Raw genomic sequence first — 20,807 nt, 5'->3', positions numbered from 1 at the left:
ATGCAGTGCCGAGGACGTTGCATTGAGCTGAAGAATTCACATTAAAGTGATGCGTTAGGAAACGGGAGACTTGAGTATGGTAATGGCAGAAAAAAAAAATGCATGTTACTGCACCTGAATTAAAAGAAAAGGGAGGAAGTTTAACAATAACACCCACATGCACACACGCACATTTATTTGTTGAGAAGTATTAAAGGTTACAATTCTTCCTGCTGTTGTCAGGGCACTTCAGTATTTGTTTCATTCCATCTGTCAAAAAATAAACTGCCTCTGCCGGCTATGGTTTGCATATGACTGCATGCTATTTCACAAATGGAAAAAAGAGAACTAAGCGTTGTTGAATCCTTGGATTATCCACAAACTGGGCGTGCTTCTGCACTGCACTTTGCAATACTCACTGTTTGTTGTGTGTGCTGAAATTAAGTGCATTATAATCATGATTTTAAAAAAAATGAAATATACAAACGTGGTTATAAGCCTTCTTACCACTACTTGTGTCCCACTTAAAGAAAAAAAAAAGGGTTAAAGGAAAATTGGAAAAAAAAAAATGTGGATAATGCTGCAATTTATTATGAATCACAATGCCCTAGTGGAGTGTATAAGAAGTGAATGAGGATCGGAGTGAATGATGTGAAGCATTGTGAGGGTGCTGTCCACTCATCCGTGCCTTCAAGAAGACTCTCTGGACTTTGAGCAATTTGTATGAATCTATTCTGTAGAGGTGATGGGGTGATCATCTTCATACCAACAAGCTGATCCGATTGCCAAATTGCCATTGATCACATTCACTGTGATGTGTCATATCAATGTAAAGCTTACTGAAAGAGTGACAAGCTTTAGAATTATGTACTGCATTGTAATGAGAATTTATAAGTTGTGAGCTTTTTGTGCTGCAATTGATGGGGCCCAAATATATATTTGTATGTCCTCATTCTGAAATATTTGACGTGTGTGCACAAAAAACAAACAATCAAACCCAGATACTTGTAAGTTTGTCATGCATTATGAAACAATTTCATAGCACTGCAAAACATACAGTGTGGCATCTGCACCATGCACTTGCATTTCATGTTTGGTTTGATGCGTAAACATGAAGATGTGCACAATCACAATGCATTGACAATAAATGTACCTTTGGACTAACTATGAAATTGATAACACTGTAAAGTCTATTAGTTCAATTCTAAGGATATCAGCATTAGTATTGATCACTTCCTTTTGAAATGAAACTATATCATACGCAGGTACTTCCAGAGGTAAGATTAAATGATAATGTCAGATTCAACCCACAGTTTTTTCCACCACCAGTGTCCTCATATTCATATCTAAGCACATTCTATATTTGATAATGTTTACACCAACACCTGTATAAAATTGTAAACACATTATTTTGTACATTCTACATTACACATGACGACAGAACGTAGTCTACAGTACTGTAAAAGTAGAAATTTTCGCGGTGTTTAAATTTTCGCGCATTTCGCGCAATCAGAAACTAGCGCGAAAATAAAAGCACGCAAATATTTTTGCGTGCCATATGTTCTCTTAGTTAATGTTTTGATTCCGCGGAATTAAAAACACGCGAAACTCTTCCTACCCGGCCAAGCGCGAAAAATTAGTCGCGCGAAAATATCCACTTTTACAGTATTACACAGCATGAGGGTACAAGGGACATGATGCACCTGGTTTTCTCAAAAGTGGACTATCAAACCAAAGTATGTTACAAAGTAAACACTGACTGAAGCTAGTTAGATGGTGCAGATATTCCATACAAAGCCATGTCTTTATCAAGGTTTAGATACTTACAGTGCCCTGTTGCCCAAAAGTTGAAATCCTTAAGCTATTGAAGACATAATAGCAAACATGAGTCTCTGAGTACTTATTTCTGGCTGATACCGGGCTTACATGTACACATTTGATTTTCTGACTGATGTTTGATTGTGTCTCTTAAAATGCAACAGAACCGTGGTCTAATATTGCAAAATTTTCAGATTCAGTGGCAGTGATTCTTGATACACCAAGGCTTGCTTGAGACTTGCTTGATGTATAGCTTCAGCTAACACATACAAAGTTGATTCCAAGTGCTGAGATATTCTGTGGCTGAAGTATGTGAATCAAAACAGTCGATACCAGCTTTTTTTGGATTCTTCTGTGAATTTTAATCATTGAGGAAATCAGTTGAATAGCTAGTTGTAAGGTTCTCCTGAAAAGATGTTTATCATATACCATTTATCATAGCTGTGAATGATATTCGTAAAATAGCCTACAATTGGAGCAAGCTGCTCAAATTTGTGAATTAAGGGGGGGGGGGTGTTTTTAAACAAAAATTATAAACTCCTTTTGTGTGGTTGTAAATGTGGCTGGGCACTGATGAACTGCACTCCTAAACCCTGAGTGCCCAGAAACTGAAAATGGGGTGTAGTATCCCCCCCCCCCCCCCCAAAAAAAAAAAAAAAAAAAAAAAGAAGAAGAAAAAGTTGTAGGAAAATGTAGAATATACATACGTGTATTGTAATACTTATCTCTGTGCAGTTTAATACTCTGAATAGATGTATATTAGTCAAATATGATATAGTCCACTTTCCAGATTACCAGCCTGTGGTTTCATTTGCATCCAGTAATTTCCACAGTGTCCGACATGTGATGATATTGATATGTTCACACATTATTCGTGTTGATACACACTGTATTTTATGAAGTTACAGGCTTATGTGGAGAATGATAATGTTAGTGTCTGTTTTTCACTCATTTTTCTCTCCTGTTTTGCCACTTTTAAGTATGGACACATATCCCTCCCCCACACCTTCTTGTAACCTCAAGCAGTTTAACTGGTAGTGATGTATTTGTACATCACAACATCAGGTGGGGCTGTAATAATTTGATATAGGGATGTAGAGAAGAGGAATTTTATTCTCCAATTTCTCTCATTTGGCAACAATTGTTGTCTTGAGTAGAGAAATATGCTTTAATGGAAACATTACCTGAATCATGGTAAACATACAGCATGCGACTTGTGACCATAAATATTGAGAGCTGGTATATCAATAAGTTTTCTTCTCCATCTTTATTCTAACGCTAACTGGGTGATGCCCCAGGGTTTCGGGAAATTTTAGTAGATGTTCTAATGATGCTACTCTAATTTCTCCTCAGATTTCTCTATAGATTAATGAAAGACTATTGTGCTTGCTGTATATTCCAATGCTTGCAAATTCTTTTTAGCTTAATGCTACCATAGATTAAGATGAAATCTGTGAGCACCTCTTTCAATGTCTATGCTACATATTATCTATCACCTGGTATAATATGTATATTGATGTAACACTTGAAATTCCCATACTATTTGTTATCTTTTCTGTTTTGGAACCGAGGCAACTTTTGTAAATTGAAATACCGGCAATTCCAGCCTCACCAAAGAGGAAGAATCATACCAGCACCGAAAAAGTTGAAATTTTGAGAAATTGTTTGTTTGAGAATTTGTTGTCGTGTCTTTAAGGGAATCCATCAGAATTTGATTTCAGCTGGCTATTCATGCTTTCAGGGATAGTTAACCAGGATAAGAAAGGTGGTTTTAACGCAAGCATTGAAAGAAAAATGACACAATGTTGTAAACGTATAAGGAACAATAGCGGCATAATGAAATCACGTTTGTCAAAAAAGCAACAACAAACAACAACAAAACAAACAAACAAAAAAACCACCTGTCTGAGCATTATTTGGGTACAATATAAAAACCATGATCCTGGAATGGTAGCCCATCTGATACAAAACAAAGTTCTAAGTCCGGTATTGTACAAGTTTGTCTGATCTTGCTAGTCCACTTGCATGACTTCTTCACCCCCTCCCCCACTCTGCTATTATTAAAGAACAATGTACCTGCCTCACAGAAGTACATACTGATGAACTGGAAATTTGTGTGTGTGTGTGCTGAAAACGTTTTCAGAGTAATGATGATCAAACATTGGTATCCCCATTCAAAGTCTATTGTCTCCCCTCCCCTCCCCTCGACAGTTTTTACCCAAACCTGGAGACACTCAAGGTGTAAGTACTGCACACACTTAGTGGTGATGAATCTACTGACTCTACTTCCATTACTTTCTCTTCAAATAAAACAACACTTCAAAATGGAACCCTCTGTCTGTCTCTCTTGAGATTTCTCCACCATCTACAAATAGCTTGAAAACTTTCTACTAGTCTCACACCCTCTTTTGATCTGCAGTAGATAGTATGAGGTGGCTGTAGAACGTCAAATATTTCAGGATTGTTTCAAAAAATATAATTGCAATTTTTTTTTTTTGATATTGCTAGTTTAATGGTGTTTGCAAAAAAAAAAAAAAAAAATATATATATATATATATATATATATTGCCTCTGTGTATAACATCAGGGCTCGACACTCACTTTTTCTTTTTGTGACCCAACAATGAAATTTGGTGGCCACCAAAACATATCTTTTTTCAGAAGGTGGTGGCGCCTGCACGCCACCCGGCCACTGCTAATGTTGAGCCCTTTAATATATAAATGCAATACATATTGTTTTCAAGGTGCGATGTCACGAATTTTGCACATTGAGAACAGATACTGCTTACTTTTCATTCCTTCAGTGTGAGATCGTAAGTCAAGGCACTCAGTAAATTGTGTTACAAGCCCTAATTTTGTGAAATTTTATTCTGAAGTCCTGAAATATATGGCGTTTACAGTATCTTTCTAGAAAATGGCATGGCTCTGGAAAAAAACAGAAGCAAATATAAATCAAGGATGAACTTCTTTGCACCAGCACCGCCAAAAAAAAAAAAATAAATGAATAAAAAAAGTAAAGACTCAGTATTTATCACAAAAACGTTGAAATTTCTCAGAAGAAAGGAAGAAAACACATTCTCTTGTAAAATCACATTTATTTCATAAAACATTCATGTTACATCAGAATTTTCTAAATGACTGTAATTGGAGATTGAGTGTACATCTTCTTGTGATTTCTTTAATTAATGTAATTTAGGGAGTTGTACACATAGTGGCCTTTATCAGGCATTAAATTTTCTAAGGATGTCATTTCAGACATCCTGGCTGGGTAACTTTCTGACTCTAGGCACAATCTACCCTTATCACCAACTTGTACCTCCAGTTTGTGTTCTTCTTGGACAAAAGCAGGGATAATGCCTCTGTAGTGTCCCAGTTTTTTTTGCAGTTCCCGAAAGTGTAACGGAGGAGGGTTGAATTCAGAGCCATGTCATATGCATAGCGATACCCTATCCCACCTACTACATTTCCTATCTCTTGACTCTGTATATAGAAGTAGCACGCTAGTTGTAGACACTTGTGTCACTTTGCCGTGTCTTAACGTTCTCTCCCTCTCTTTCCTTTTAAGATACACATTGTATCTCTTTGTGTGTTTACTAGTCTTGTACTTCAGCCTTTTGAGACATGTCTGTGGTTTGCTTGCCTGTATCGCCATCCTTTGCTGCAACATGTCGTTACACTGCTTTCTGTCTGTCCGAGTGCCGTTGAAGCATCTCAAAATACACTAAAATCACTAAAATGTTTTTGCAAGCGCTTAATTTTGCATCGTGTGCAATGTATAGCATGTATGATGCAAACACAAGTTCTATATACCACCAAATAACTTTTTAACACTTGATTAAAGACAGTCATATATACACCTTCCATTTTGTATTCACATACACATACACTTACATCAGTCCTGATGATCACATGACCGTTTGTAGTGATAGTGTACCCATCATGCACCTTGGTTTCTGTGTTAGTTGGAACTATGCCATGACAGTAAGTTTGGAATACAGTTGAACCTCTCTTATCCGGCCTCCCTTTATCTGGATCTCTCTATTATACGGACGCAATCTCGCCGTGATTTTTTTTTAAACAATTACGGGAGGAAAGGGGGATTCCCAACTCCTTGAGAACTCCTACACAAACACACATGAATTTCATATTAATTCCAACATGATTAACATCCACTGAGTGTAACAATGAAAAGGTTGCAGTATACACATTACTACATGTGGTACTACAATGGGCTACATCAGTACATGTGTATGTATATGATGTACATGTATAAAGCATTGAGTCTCCCGTATCCGGCCAAATCCCTTATCCGGATGAGCCCCGGTCCCGACTTGTCCGGATACGAGAGGTTCAACTGTAGTTTGAAACACAGAAAGTGAAGTTCAAACTGACTTGGACTTGATCCATACTTACAGAGGAGTGGCTGTTGTTGACTAGCACTGGACCGAAATGTGCATTATTTGTTTTATCACTTGACCTCCTCATTTCAAGAAAGAAGAAAAGCTAATATCCTCAGACAGCAAATCACACATTGGAATACAAGTTGAAGTATATCACAATCACTATCAGCACCATGCTTACTATGTACAATCGTATACATACATACCACTTCTGTGCAAATCATTATCAATTGTTGTGAGGGCAGTATACTTTCACAACTGTTATCACCAATTTTGCTGCCTTCTGCATTATTTATCATTACTTTTTTATCATTATATTTCATATTACTGTTTCTATTATTACTATGTCATCATATATAAAACATAAAATACATATTTATGATTATATATAGTTACTTTTTTAAACCAATCACTATGCACACGTCCTTATCACCTGCTCCTTGATTCTGCATCCATTGCAATACTTAATGAATTCATACTCATCATTCTATGTTTGTGTATGTATTATGATATGGTAAATGGAGCAAAATGCCGCACCATTTATTTATTCATTTTTTTCACTGGTATGCTTTTGCCATTTGTCACATCCTACTGTGCAAAACTGTCACTCTTGTGTGGCGACAAATTGTGCTGGTATGCAGACACTTGTGAAAGATGAAATGTCTGTCGTATTGCACGCCAGACCAGCATCTTGCTAATATTCTTTTATCAGTTGTGGAGACAGACGTTTCTATTATGTTATGAGAACTTGTGACAACATTCAACTGGAAACACTGTCGTGCGCCTTAAGTTGAACATATCATTTTGAAGCTATGTCTTATATGTATTTCATAAGTGTATTTGCAATATGATTTTTATTTAAAAATATGTCCCACATTGGAGCATATACATTTTATTGTTGCTTTTGTATAGTTTTACCACCATAAAATGAAATTTTATCTCTGCAGCTCTACATGTCTGTTCTGCACTTTAAATAAAGGGGGAAATTTGAGCAAAGGAGCTACTGCATTTGAGGAAGAACATGGAAAGCAGTCTTTATTAAATTAATACATAGATTTGCAGTTGTCATAATTGTTATAAAATCAAAAATAGAATGGCTGCTATCGTTATCATTTTTGTAACTATAAGTGTCATAATGAAGACGATGAGGATGATGATGAGTGTGATAATCAATTTTGTCATTTTTATCAGTAATATTACTATTATCGGCATTGCATGAAGGGATGAAGAGGGAACTGTTAGGTCATATTTTATTCTGAGTAGGAAACTGTTAAACAGGAAAGAAATAAAAAGAACCTTTTTATGCATTTAGTGAATGGAAAATCTGTGACACTCTTATAAGTTCTGAACAGAAAAAAAAAATGAATCAAACTAGTAAAATAGCAAGTATTGAGTAACATTTGTAAGTATGGTGCTAAATCACACCAGTAAAGAGAGTCTGGAGGATAGTAATTCTGAAGGTAATGCAGGGGCGGATCCAGGAATTCTGTATAAAAGGGGGGGCGTGAGTAATATTTCAAGTGCCACTTCCGGGTTTCATTTCATTGTTTTTCTTTTTATTTCTTTTGTTTTTTACGAAAATTAAAGGGGGGGGGGGCGTGCGCCGGTTGCGCCCCCCTCTGGATCCGCCACTGCAATGTCTTCTTCTTTTTTCTGACTAGACAGTAAACATTACCCTTCCAATAATTTTGCCTATATTTTTGCAAGGATGCTTCCACAAATGTGTCGTTTTATCTGTGTATCATGAATTTGCTATAAATGCAATTAATATTTCATGTATTCAGTTCTTACCAATCATTTGATTGCATATGTGTGCATTCATTTATAGCAGTCAACAGTCACTTGCTTGGAGCACGACCAGAAAGCAAAACACAAAAAAGAAAAATTATCAGTTGATGTACAGCGTGCATATATAACAGTGAGATTGTCAAACAGCTGAAGATGCTAGACTACCGCATCCAGCAGTTTTGACAAGCCTACCATGCTGGAGAAGTCTTTTACTTATTTCCACTTTTCTTACAACTTTTTGTGACTGTATGTGGGAGACATGATATTTCTATCTTGTTTTCACCTACATGTTTGTCTGTTCTACTGTTTCTGTAGTCTTAATGTTCTTGTTTCTTAGTCAGTCTTGTTCAGTCTAGACATCTTTAAAGGGGAAGGCGAGTAACTGATCAGTGGGAATCAGTGGGAATAGTGGAGGGTGATTGTTCCAATCCTTGTGGGATTCATTTAAGAGTACATAATATATCTATTGTTGTGTGAAAATTATTTGCTTCAGAACGGTCTCATATTCAAGTAATGTGCAGTTTAATGTTTCCAGGTTAGCGTGCCTGGTCAGTGACGGGGCATTAATCTGCACATAACTTGAATATGAGACCGTTCTGAAGCAAATAATTTTCACACAACAGTAGATATGTAATGTACTCTTAAATGAATCCCACAAGGATTGGAGCAATCATCCCTCAGTATTCTCACTGATTCCCACTGATCGGTTACTAGTCCTCCCCTTTAAAGGGATGGTATAGTTTTGGTTGAGATGAGGCTTTAGGTTTCCAACTTTTGTTTATGAGATAATGAGAAACCTCTTATGACCTAAGAAAAAACATACAATTTTAATAGGAATTCAAAGTCTATTTGATGAAAATTGGTTTAGAAATGACTGAGATATATCCAAAAACAAAGAGGTCCTTAAAAAAAAAAGATGGGACCCACCTTTTATCAGGACTGCTATGTTTTTCTTTGTTTTTGGATATCTCGGCCATTTCAAAATCAATTTTTATCAAATAAACTTTGAATTCCTTATTAGAAGTACACACTCTTTAATATTTTATAGGAGGTTTCTCTTTTTCATGTAAAAAGTTAAAAACTAAATCCCCTATGTCAACCAAAACTATATGATCCATTTCAGCTGTCTCTCCTTTGAATACATGTATACATCTGTCTTCTTTATATCTTCCTGTCTACCTACCTGCCTATCTATCTATCTCACTATATTTCCACTAATTTTAATACATGGAGACCTGACATGTATATGGTGGGCGATACCATAAAAGTATGCCATCATTATCTTATCACAGGCTGCTCCCACTGCCAGCAAAAGTGCTCCAGCGTTGGCAACACCCTCAAAAGTTTGTATTTTTTTTGCTTTATCGAGAATGAAAAAGTGTCCTCCCTCCGCCCTTAAGAGAAAAAAAAAATGAATGTCTGTTCTGCAAATTTGTGCATTATGTTTGCATATTTGTTTTGTACAGATTTGTGCATTGACTGTTCAAAATGCATCTTGACTGCACGTATTCATTTTGTTTTCTAGAGGCAGTTTCTGTTATCCCACCTGGCATCATTTTATCGTATCTTAAACTGCCAAAACTTTCAGGCAATTATTTACAAATATCTGGACAAAAACTATCTTAATCATTTTCCTTTTTTTTCCCTTCTATTCTGAAGTTTATCAGCTGTACTTCCAAAATGTCTCCCCCCCCCCCCACCCCCAGAAATGTAAGCCATTTATTTTTCCTTTCTACCCTATCAGTAGTTTAATGCCATAGATTGTTATGCTGTCAATGCCTGAGCTGCACCCTTTGATGGAAGTGTCTGTTCTTTTCCCCCTTTTGCTCTCACAGAATGCTACTGGCATAGCTGTCTCTGCAAGAGTTCTCAAGATCACAAATTTGTTAAGACCACTAAAAAGCAATAATCACAAGCAGAAATTCTGAACAGAGCCTTCTTTCTGCAGGGAAGAACTACATGCTGGGGGGGGGGGGGGGGGGGGGCAGGTGGAGAATTAAAAAAAAAAATTGTAGAGTACTGGTACCAGCATTTTAAGATGCTGTTATATAAGCCACATTCTGAGCTGTGAAATCATAGTCTATTGCCTGAAAGGGAGTGGAGGAAAAAACAGAGATACCTATGTATGGGACTGGTCACTGCAAAAACCCGAAGAAGTCATCGAACATTCTTTTGGTAACTTTCACAGCAAAGAATTCTCCAAACTGTAAGTTTATGAACATTCATCAAAGAAGAAGAAGAAAGCAACAAACCTGTATGCAGAAAAACAGCTGCTTTCCAGTTCACTGGTCTTAAAGAACTGACTTTAAATCTATGATGTGGTTAGTCAGTAGTTAGGAATTTGAACCATGGAATGAAGAAGGCATAATCCCCCCCCCCCCCCCCCCCATCGATATTATTAGGATTTCTAAACAAGGAGAATGTTGACAGTCTTAAAATCAAAATGATGCTCATACATGTACTTTCACAGGAAATGAGCTGACCATGTCATGATCATTTTTTTTCATTTTTCTCTTACCTTTAGTGATTCCACTTTTTCTTAAGACATCCCCTAAAATATGTGACATTAAAAAATGTCATTAAAAAATGCCCATAAAAAAAATAATAAGTTTGATTTTAAACTCACTTTTATTGTGTGACTTTGTCCTGTGTATTTTTTAATGCTGTATACAGGTGCACATTTAGCAATATTACAGTAGTATTGTATAGTGTTGCTGTATGTGTATGCTGTATATTATGTTATATTTCTTGTTACATACAAGTTGTATCTTTCCCTCTTCCAGTTTTGTTTTAATGGCGGATTCTAATATTTGTCTGATTTGTTGTTGTTGTTGTTGCTTTTGTTAATATTTCCTTCAGACTTACCCAACAAGTATACTTGTGTTTTTAACACTTACTGACATTCAATGTACTACTGTGATGTTATAAATCCTGTGTGGTGTGTTTGCATTCTACTTTATAGTCTTCAACTAATCTATTTCCCTGCCCTTATTTCTATTATTTTCTTCTTCTTCTTCTTCTTTTTTCTTCTTCTTTTTTATTGTTTATAGCCGATAGTCAACAGCATCTTGTAGCGCACCTTCTAATATCTTCAATCTTTAGTATGCACATGATAAACCTCGCATCACTTGATGATATTATTGTCAGTTCATGCTACTCTTCTGACTCTTATGGTGTATTTTCACATTTCTTTGCATTATCCAGTGTATGTCACATCATTTTTTTGGAAAAAACATGCCATAATATGGTTGACTGTCAACTCTCACAGCCATGCCAGCTATTCTGGTTTGCAGGTGTAGTAGAAATGATTTTGCAAAACTTGGAAGGACTTCAGTGATGCCTTTAAATGTTGCCATGTTTCACAAAGAGTATTTGAACAAATGGGCTGCTGAAATGCTTAAGAGGTCATAGAGAATATTTGAAACTGAGGTTTAGTATTAAACATTGAGATCAAAGAAATCCTAGCAGATTAAAGTAACATCTGGCAGAAGTCATTCAGAAACTATGACTGAAAACTCGACAAGAGTGAACCCTACATTTTGGATCGAAATAGTTCGTTATTTTTGAACGCTTGTAAGTCGCTTTTCCAGCATTACATTATGGTGGTAAATGAACAAACAAACAATAATCTTGGCATGAATCTGTATTGATCCTATTGACCAATCAGGGTTGAGCATGGTGCATTGCTATCTTTTTAAAAATCATTACATTATGGTGGTAAATGAGCAAACAAACAATAGTCTTGGCATGAATCTGTATTGATCCTATTGACCAATCAGGGTTGAGCATGGTGCATTGCTATCTTCTTAAAAATCATTTGCCCATTTTTGCACCAATTTTTCCCTTGCCTCTGGTCATCGATCATGACTAATATATCTTCCTCGACATACCTGTACACCCTCTCCAAATATGCAAAGCAGAGAGTTTCACAAATTTATCAGTTAACCGAGGTGCTCATGGGCATCATGAACATTAATATTCCGAAGCCTTTTGCAGAGTGACTTTCCATTTGTTTCACCAACTTTTTCCACTTTTATTCGTTCTGCTGAACTTCAAGCTGCACACTATGTCACATCATGCCAGGTGGAGCAGACATTTGGGCATTAGTAACTTTTGGGTAGCAAGAAGAGCCAGGAAAATATATTCCAATACATTGGCCTTCTCCATTAGGCACACAGAACCATTAGGAGACAGCCGATATCACCTTTGGTGGTAAAACGTGTACTTTCATCCTAGTTAAGTGTGAATATGCTCGTTACCGTTTATTCCATGTAAAGCATGAAAGTAGTAAAAAAAAAAACAACCCAAAACCCAGCCTTTGATCGTGTCAGCTGAGATTCTTCCGAGACCAAATTTAAACTGTTTCCTTGCTATGTGTCTGTATCTGTTGTTCATTTTATTCCTATTTCTTTGTGCATACATCATGTACATTGTACTTTAGGCTATCGGTGAGTGGATAAGAGGTGTATGATTTCAGATGTTGGATCTCTACCAGAACTATTTGTCTAACAAGTTAAATGAGATTGACCATAAACCCACATCAGTGCTTCAAGATTAAAACTTTAACAAAGTCTCTTCATTGTGCTATCTGTTGAAACATTTTTTTTTTACTTGTAGTATTCATGATTCCTTCATTTGTTCACTTATTTTCAGATTTTTTTAAATTCAATCAGTTTAAAGGGACTGTTCAATACTGGTTGAGGTGGGAATTCATGTTTTGAACATTCCTAAGTGAGATAATGAGAAACCTCTTATGAAATATAAAAGAGTCTGTAATTTTAAGAAAGATTCAACGTTTATTTGATGAAAATTGGTTTTCAAATGGCTGAGATATCCAAAAACTGATAATAATAAAAGGCGACAGGCCATGCCTTTTATTAGGATCTCTTTGTTTCACCTTGTTTTTGGATATCTCGGCCATTTCGAAACCGATTTTCATCAAATAAACTTTTGATACCCCTTAGAATTGCGTGCTCTTAGACATCTCAAAGAGTGGTTTCTGAATATCTCACAAAACGTTGAAAGCTAAATCCTCACCTCAAGCAGAACTGTACACACCCTTTAATCACTTTTTATTGTGTTAGAGTTTTTCTTGCTTTCTTTTCTGTTGACTTATGTATTCATTTTTTCATCTCTTTACTCATTTTTTTTTTTGGAATTATGCTTGTCTTGTAATTGATAGAATTTATTATTTTATTATCTTCTTAACAACAAATTCTCTCACCTTTTTGAGCAGGCATCACCAGCTCCGGCTCGCAAGGCCCCACCAGCGACAACAGTTGATGGTGCAAGCTCGCAGTCACAGGCACAGGGCGGAGTCAATGGGTCCGGGGCTGCCCCAGTCAAACCCCTCTTCTCTAATACCACCAAGGTACTGCATTACCATTGGGACAGTGTTTATGATACTTCTGGTGGTGATGAGGCTGGTGGTGATGGTGGTGATGATGATGATGATGATGATAATGATGATGGTGGATGTGATGGTGGTGGTGGTGGTGATGATGGTGGTGGTAATGGTGATATTTGAAAATTAAAGAATCATTAATCAGGGTGATGGTGGTGGTCATGGGGATGATGATGATGATGATGATGATGATGATGACGATGATGACGATGATGACAATGATGATGGTGATGACGATGATGAGGATGATGATGATGGTAATGGTGATGGTAATGCTAACAATATTAAGATAAGGATGGTGATAAGGTTAATGATGATGATGGTTGTGGTCCTGCTGTTAGTACTAGTAACCCCACTGATGATGATATGATAAAGAAATAAGGATGGGGATGATGATGGTGAGGTTAGTGACCATACTGCTAATGCTCATTGTATTGTGGAGATGATTATTATGATCAAAGTGATTACTGTCTACAGCTGATGATGATGATAGTTAAAAATGGGACTACAATTCTAACTGATAGTGACAATTGCAATTATCAATATGGGATTGTTTTAATATCACATCTGGTAACTATGGCAACATCTTCTTCCTCCCATGTCTCTGCATCCATCAGTCATTCATCTTCGGCATGCAGCCGAGAGCTGTCCAGGGCATGCTTGACTTCGACCATTCATGTCGTCGGGATGAGCCGTCCGTTGTTGGCATGATCTACCCGTTTAGGTGAGTGCTTCACGATTATATTGTGTGGCGGACTGAACCAACAATGCATATTCCATTTATTCCAGGTCCAGGCCGCAAATGCATCACATTTGAATGTGCAAGAATTGTGTGCAGTGTCACAGGCATGTCTTATTGAATGCTTTAGTGGTGAACCCACAAACTATTGCCAGTAGATATGTCTTGAAAGTTTTTATGTACTGTATCTTGCTGATACAAGTGTGAAGAGTTTTTTAACTTATGTATGTATGCAAATGCCCTTTGCTAAAACTTGATGCAGGTATTTAGGGCACCCACTCATTTGTAAAGAAAAAACAAAATGCAGCAAGCTAAGACTGCTTAACAGGGCTTGAGAAAAATATACTAACCACTCATTGACAGTACGTTTTGGATCATGATCATCTGTGTCAACAGATGAAGAAAGCAAAGCCAGTGATTGTGGTACAGTTTTTCTCATTAATTTTGTGGTTCCTGTAATTGTCATACATATCATTGGTTAATGTCAAGCATGCTTCTATGGTGGTGGTAGACTTGGTAGTTGGTGGTAGACTTGCAGTCAATATAAAGAGGAGTGAAGTAAGAATTGGAAGATGATTCAAATTTTCATCCTTGGATTTGGGTCTTATTGATGAATGCCCCAGTGGGGACCACAAACAGAAGTTCTACTGGGGCCACAAGGAGATCCTGGTCCCAGTCTACAAGTCCATGGAGAAGGCCATGAAGTCCCACCCAGAGGTCGACGTCGTCATCAACTTCGCCTCCCTGCGGTCGGCCTACGACAGTACCGTGGAGGTCCTTAGCTTCCCACAGGTGGGTCTGTTCACATCTGTCACAAATACTGTGTGAGCTGAAATTTTTGCAAATTGCTACTCGTGTGACACTTTCGTGCATTGTTACCACAAAGTCTGGCATATTTTCTACACCAGCATATTAGCGCTTAATTTGGGGACAAAAATCAAATGGAAGAAGAAAGAATTAATGTAACTGTAGTAACAGAGTGGCATCCTGCTTTCAAAGCTGCATTTACCTTAACTTGCATTGTGGAGAAATGTGTACAAAATTGTTTCTCCACCTGATTGTTGATACTTAGTGTCTGGTTACATCACAATTATCCTATACATCCCCCCAGAGGGCAGTCCCCTGCATGTATATATGTGTAAGGTTTACCTGTGATTCATGAGTTTTAAACACTGATCTCTGTAGGAGCTCCTCCTATGGTTTAAATCGCTCTACTTTCACTATTTCCAGGTGTTGGCCACAGCCAGATTCTGCAGTTTCATTTCTTGAAAAACCCTGTGGCCTATATGCTGAAATTGACAGTAATTTTGCAGTTGCAATGGTCTGGTAATCATTACTTTACCTTTCACAAAGTAATTGAATGTGTAACAACCAACAATAAGAGTACTGAAAAGTCTTAGTCAGTTATTTCATAATGTACGTAAACAAGTAGTGAGTTCTGCATTAGAAGATATACTCAGTGTAAAAAGTAATCAAAAAGTGTGTTCCAACTTCTGTGGACTGTGCACGCCATCTATGATTATCTTTCTTGATTTGGTCCCCAGATCCGAGTCATTGCCATCATTGCGGAGGGAATTCCAGAGAACAAGACGAGAACTCTGATTGACATGGCTAACAAGAAGAATGTGGCCATCATTGGACCCGCCACGGTAAGAGTGAAGAAATCAGAGGGGATGAAATCATTATGGTGGAAGGGGAAGGGGTAAGAGAGAATAGAGAAAATCTAGGTATGTATATCATACACCTGCTTTTTGTGGGGGGAAGAGTCTTGGGTTTTTTTTTCTTTAGTAATTATAGGTGATTCTGTAATCCCCTCCCCCCCCCCCCCCCAAAAAAAAAAAAAATAAATAAATTAAAAAAAATAAATAAACACACTGTCTTTACTTTTGATTACATCGTCAGCTGAAAACCAGAAGGGCTCTCGTGTGTTCTAAGATTTGAGTGTAAATAGATATGAAACAATCAATTTTCATGATATAAAAAGTTTATTCGATCAAAAGTTTATAGATTTATAAGCATTGTTCCAAATATCTGGTTAAACAGCACCCTTGTGGTTTTAATTCTTAACATTTTACTGAAAATGAAAATAAATAGATATAAATTCACACCATAATATAGAAGACATCTAGCTCTAAAATGTGATACCAAAAACTCAATACCCACCCCCCAAAAAAAAGAATTGAAAAAAAATAGAAAAAAAATTTTAAAAAAAAATTGCAATAGCGCCCTTCTGGTTCTCAGCTAACGATATTTTCATCATGGGCATGACTTTAGAAATTAAAGGACAAGTCCACCTTCATATACATAAGGATTGAGAGAATGCAGCAATATTAGTAGAACACATCAGTGAAAGTTTGAGGAAAATTGGACAATCCGTTCAAAAGTTTCGAATATTTTAAGTATCTGCGCAGTCACTGCTGGAAGAGAAGACTACTACAGTGTATGATGTCACATGCATACAACTATATAAGGAAAATAAAAAGAGAATTTCACAAAACTTTACTTTTTGAATAAAGTGCACAGTTCTTCGACTTGCTACTGACGTATGTTAAGGGTAATATCATTCCCCCCGCCTTCTGAAAGAGAGAAGTCGAGTGTTCTTTTGTTATGCTAGAAAAATGGAAATATGTTGAATTTTCTGTATTCTTTCTTTATATCGTTGTACTCATGTAACATCACAAGCTATAGTAGTCTTTTCGTCCAGCCGTGACTGAGTAGAAACTTCAAAAATTCATAACTTTTTAACAGATTGTCCGATTTTGCTCAAACTCTCATTGATGTGTTCTCATTGATGTGTTCTACTAATATTGCTGCATTAACTCAACCCACATGTCTATGAAGGTGAACTTGTCCTTTAATGTCCAAGACTTTTGTATTAATAAAAACCAGAGATACAAAACAAAGCTACTAATATTTTGAAACACTCAACAACAGTAATGGTACATATATTGAACAGATATAATATGACTTCATTCTAATTCGGATGACCAGGTTGGAGGAATTAAGCCCGGCTGCTTCAAAATTGGCAACACCGGTGGGATGCTAGATAACATCCTGTCCTCCAAGCTCTACCGTCCCGGCAGTGTGTCCTACGTCTCGCGGTCTGGAGGGATGTCCAACGAACTCAACAACATCATCTCCAGGAACGCTGATGGTGTCTACGAGGGTGTGGCAATTGGGGGTGACAGGTAAAATGACAGAAATTTGTACTCGCAATTTTCATGGTTAATACAATGTATTATACCGTATGTTCCAAAAAAAAAAAATTACTACGGGACCCTCCACAATGGTAACTTTAGAAATAGTGAATCAATCCAAATATAATTTCAGTGTATGAAACTATAACTTCTTACCCACATCTTACTGAATACCCCATCCGATTTGCTTCAGTGGTCAAAGAGAAATGAGGATTTTTATGGAGCATGACGAGAATCCCTTCCCTCCAAGTTCTGTCCATTGTGTTCACACATGCAATTCCAAGAGCATTCAAGTATTAAATTTGGAAGAATCAGACTCATGACATGCTTTACAAAGATCCACATTTCTATGTGACCACTTAAAGGTTGGAATTACCTTTTACAGACCTCCCAAAATGCAGCAAAACATTAAATATGAACCTCAGGGGACTTCTTTAGGCCACTGCTGAGAAATTTGGAAGTCAACAGTTATCTACAATTTGAATAATGCACAAAACTCAACTACTCAGTAGTTCTGTGTGTCAGCCACACTTAAGCCTTTTTGTTGCAGTCTTCTGTATTTTTTATCTATAAACACAAATCTAAAAGTATAAGAGCTGATCTAATAACATATAGAGTGTGTGGCAAGAATGTATATAGAAATGTTTGTAGGTTTTGATGAACTTTCTTCACAAAATATACATGATGGACACACATGCAGTGCATGGGTCTGCAAAGGTAGCCTAGTAATGTACTGGAATTTACGGTGAGCCCCGAAAAAAATTCAATTCAAAATCTGACGGTCAATAAAAATGTACTAAATGTTACCTTCCACTTTCAATACTGTATGGGAGTTTCTAAAATGATACTCTCTTCAACATACCACTGTATTTATACAACTCTTCATTTAAGGCATGCAAATGGGATTCCCTACCTTTAACCAAATTGAATGGGGTTTTCTGCAAAATATAGCTAAGATGTTATATTCTAAGACCCTGAAGTAGCATTCAGACAGTTTAATCATACTTGAAGTTTTCAGTGCGAAAATCCGGTTGTAATTCTTTTTTTTTTGGGGGGGGGAACGTACTGTATGGAATAGATCAAGCAATTGTAAAAGCAGTTGTTTGATGAATATTTTGATTACAAAAAGCAATAAAAAAAAAATCATGAAATTGTAAGTTTTAAATGTATTCATAAGATGTCACATCTGTCCAGTTGGAGCTAGTATTCAGCGAAATAAAAATTCTAATTCATCTATCTTCTCTTCCATATGTATCTCTCTCATTCATATGTCTATCTATCTTGCTTTCACACATGCACACATATCCTTGTAGATATCCAGGCACAACATTCATTGATCACATCCTGCGTTACCATGACGATCCATCCGTCAAGATGCTTGTAATGCTTGGAGAGGTGAATATGACTCTTGTTATCTTGATATTATTGTCCAACCATAAAACAAGAAGATGCTATCTCCGACTGTATCAGCTGAGAGTATTCAAAAGATGTTTACATTGGTGCAGTTATATTGCATTAAACTAGTCTTTTACATCCTGTAATCATTAGATTCTGCTCATATGTGGTTTTAAAAGTTCTTTACTTCTGTGGATTTATTATTTGACATAGGTGGCCATTTGAGATTCAGTAATAAGTCCTCCTTTCTGTTACTCTGGAAATTGATCATTCATAAAGGTAGTTTTTTTTTTTCTCAATTGTTCACACAACAGTATGAACAAATTACCATATTTATTCTTTATTTGCTGCATTTGTTATGCATTTGCCTTTCAAAGAGTTTCCTTCAGATGATGGTAAAGAAATTTATTTTTCCTTTTCATGTCGCAGTCTTAGAAATTTGATAGTGAATAATGTGATACATGAAGACATCATGCCTTCCTCACAAGAAAATAGTCACAGTTTTCTGACAAAAACTGTTCATACTGGTTAGTAATGTGTATGTTCATTAATTACAGTAGCGATCATTTGGTAAGCAATAAATAGGTGAGGGAGGATATGCCTGAAATACTAAAAAAAAAGAAGAAAGAAATGTTTTAAATGCAATCTATAAGCAATCACAGCAGTTATTTCCTTCATATCAGTAGTCTAATTTGCTCAAATTTCTGCTGATCTGCAGCCTTTATGTGAATGTTTTTATTCTTGAAGGTATATTCTACTTTGATAGTAAAGGAAATGGTAAATGAAGTTAATGCATCTACCTTGGCATTACAGCAGAATTTATCTTTAAACTGTGAACCTTTACTTCCAGGTTGGAGGTACGGAGGAGTATGAGGTGTGTGCAGCCATTGAGTCAGGGCGTATCACCAAGCCCCTGGTAGCCTGGTGCATCGGTACCTGTGCCACTATGTTCTCTTCAGAGGTAAGACCACAAGAATTTATTTATCTGTGTGTACTGTAAAACCAGAAATTTTTGTGTGCATTTTAATTTCGTGAATTTTACGAGAGCCAGGAATTCAGGAAATTAAAATGCATATGAAAGTTCTTGTCTACACTATTAGCATTAAATGCTAGTGGCAATTCATGAAAATTTCATGTCGCAAAAATGGTTGTTGGCTCCAATTTTTGAAAATTTCATGTCGCAAAAATGGTTGTTGGCTCCAATTTTTGAAAATTTCATGCAATGAATATTTCTTGCTTGTGTCTGTGAGAGAGAAACAAGAATATATCATCAACAGTTTTATGGAGAATATCATTAATTTGGCAAATTTGTGGGTATTGTTGCATCATGATAGACATTTTTAGCATGTGGATTGAAATAGAAATCCATTTCTTTCTTTTTTTCTTTTTTTGGTACTGCATGCTTGAATAAAGTTGGTTTTCTGGTCAGGCAATCGAAATATCTCATTTGCTCATTTCAGGGATGCGACAGGGCAATCTGGGTGACCACTCATTTGAGATGTGTTATGAAGACAACTTTTCTCATTGTTTAAAGTCATAAAAGAGAGTTTAGAAAAAGAAGTATTACAGCTGTAATGATTTCTGTGACTGAAAAAAGTGGCCAGAAGACGAGATGTCTTCCAGCTATCAGTCTTGTATGTCAGTCCCATGTCTGTATGTCTGTCTCATGGTCAATCCCTCAGGTCCAGTTTGGTCACGCCGGGGCTTGTGCCAATGCTGAGAGGGAGACGTCCAGTGCGAAGAACCAGGCCCTGAGGGTGGCTGGGGCCTACGTACCAAACAGCTTCGACGACCTTGGAGACAAGATTGGGTTAGTATGACTTAATGGGCTTGTGAGTCAAGTCATGGGTTTTGTCAGGTTATGCATTGACAGTGAAGTGAGCTGGACTGTAAGAGTGTCAATATTAGTAGTGATAGTCTGCGTGCCAAATTCATATTTTGGGCCTAACCTTGTTTTACCATCTGCCCAATGTTTTTTGATGGTTCTATCTTATTTTGAAGGTGTGAATCCAAATCTGGATGATGCAAGTCTTACATCTTTGAGGGTTTTGAGATTTCAAGATGGCTGCCAATATGACTGCCAAAAT

The 20,807-nt window shown here is 36.8% G+C and overlaps 1 protein-coding gene across 1 annotated transcript in view; it reads left to right on the top strand.

Annotated features, from left to right (window-relative positions):
* The window catches only part of LOC139718692 (ATP-citrate synthase-like), a 71,703-nt gene that overhangs the window by 29,514 nt on the left and 21,382 nt on the right, over positions 1-20,807 (top strand). The window contains exons 12-21 of the mRNA XM_071630151.1: positions 1,280-1,307; positions 10,217-10,239; positions 13,219-13,356; positions 14,007-14,113; positions 14,752-14,920; positions 15,673-15,777; positions 17,120-17,316; positions 18,639-18,720; positions 19,571-19,681; positions 20,403-20,530. Of these exons, the coding sequence (XP_071486252.1) occupies positions 1,280-1,307; positions 10,217-10,239; positions 13,219-13,356; positions 14,007-14,113; positions 14,752-14,920; positions 15,673-15,777; positions 17,120-17,316; positions 18,639-18,720; positions 19,571-19,681; positions 20,403-20,530 (1,088 nt within the window). The remainder of the gene's footprint in view (positions 1-1,279; positions 1,308-10,216; positions 10,240-13,218; positions 13,357-14,006; positions 14,114-14,751; positions 14,921-15,672; positions 15,778-17,119; positions 17,317-18,638; positions 18,721-19,570; positions 19,682-20,402; positions 20,531-20,807) is intronic.

Source organism: Diadema antillarum, unplaced genomic scaffold, assembly GCF_040938485.1.
Source record: "Diadema antillarum isolate AM-2024a unplaced genomic scaffold, OU_Dant_1.0 scf00000099, whole genome shotgun sequence".
NCBI classification, from domain to species: Eukaryota; Metazoa; Echinodermata; class Echinoidea; order Diadematoida; family Diadematidae; genus Diadema; species Diadema antillarum.
This window is presented reverse-complemented; position numbering and strand designations above follow the sequence as displayed.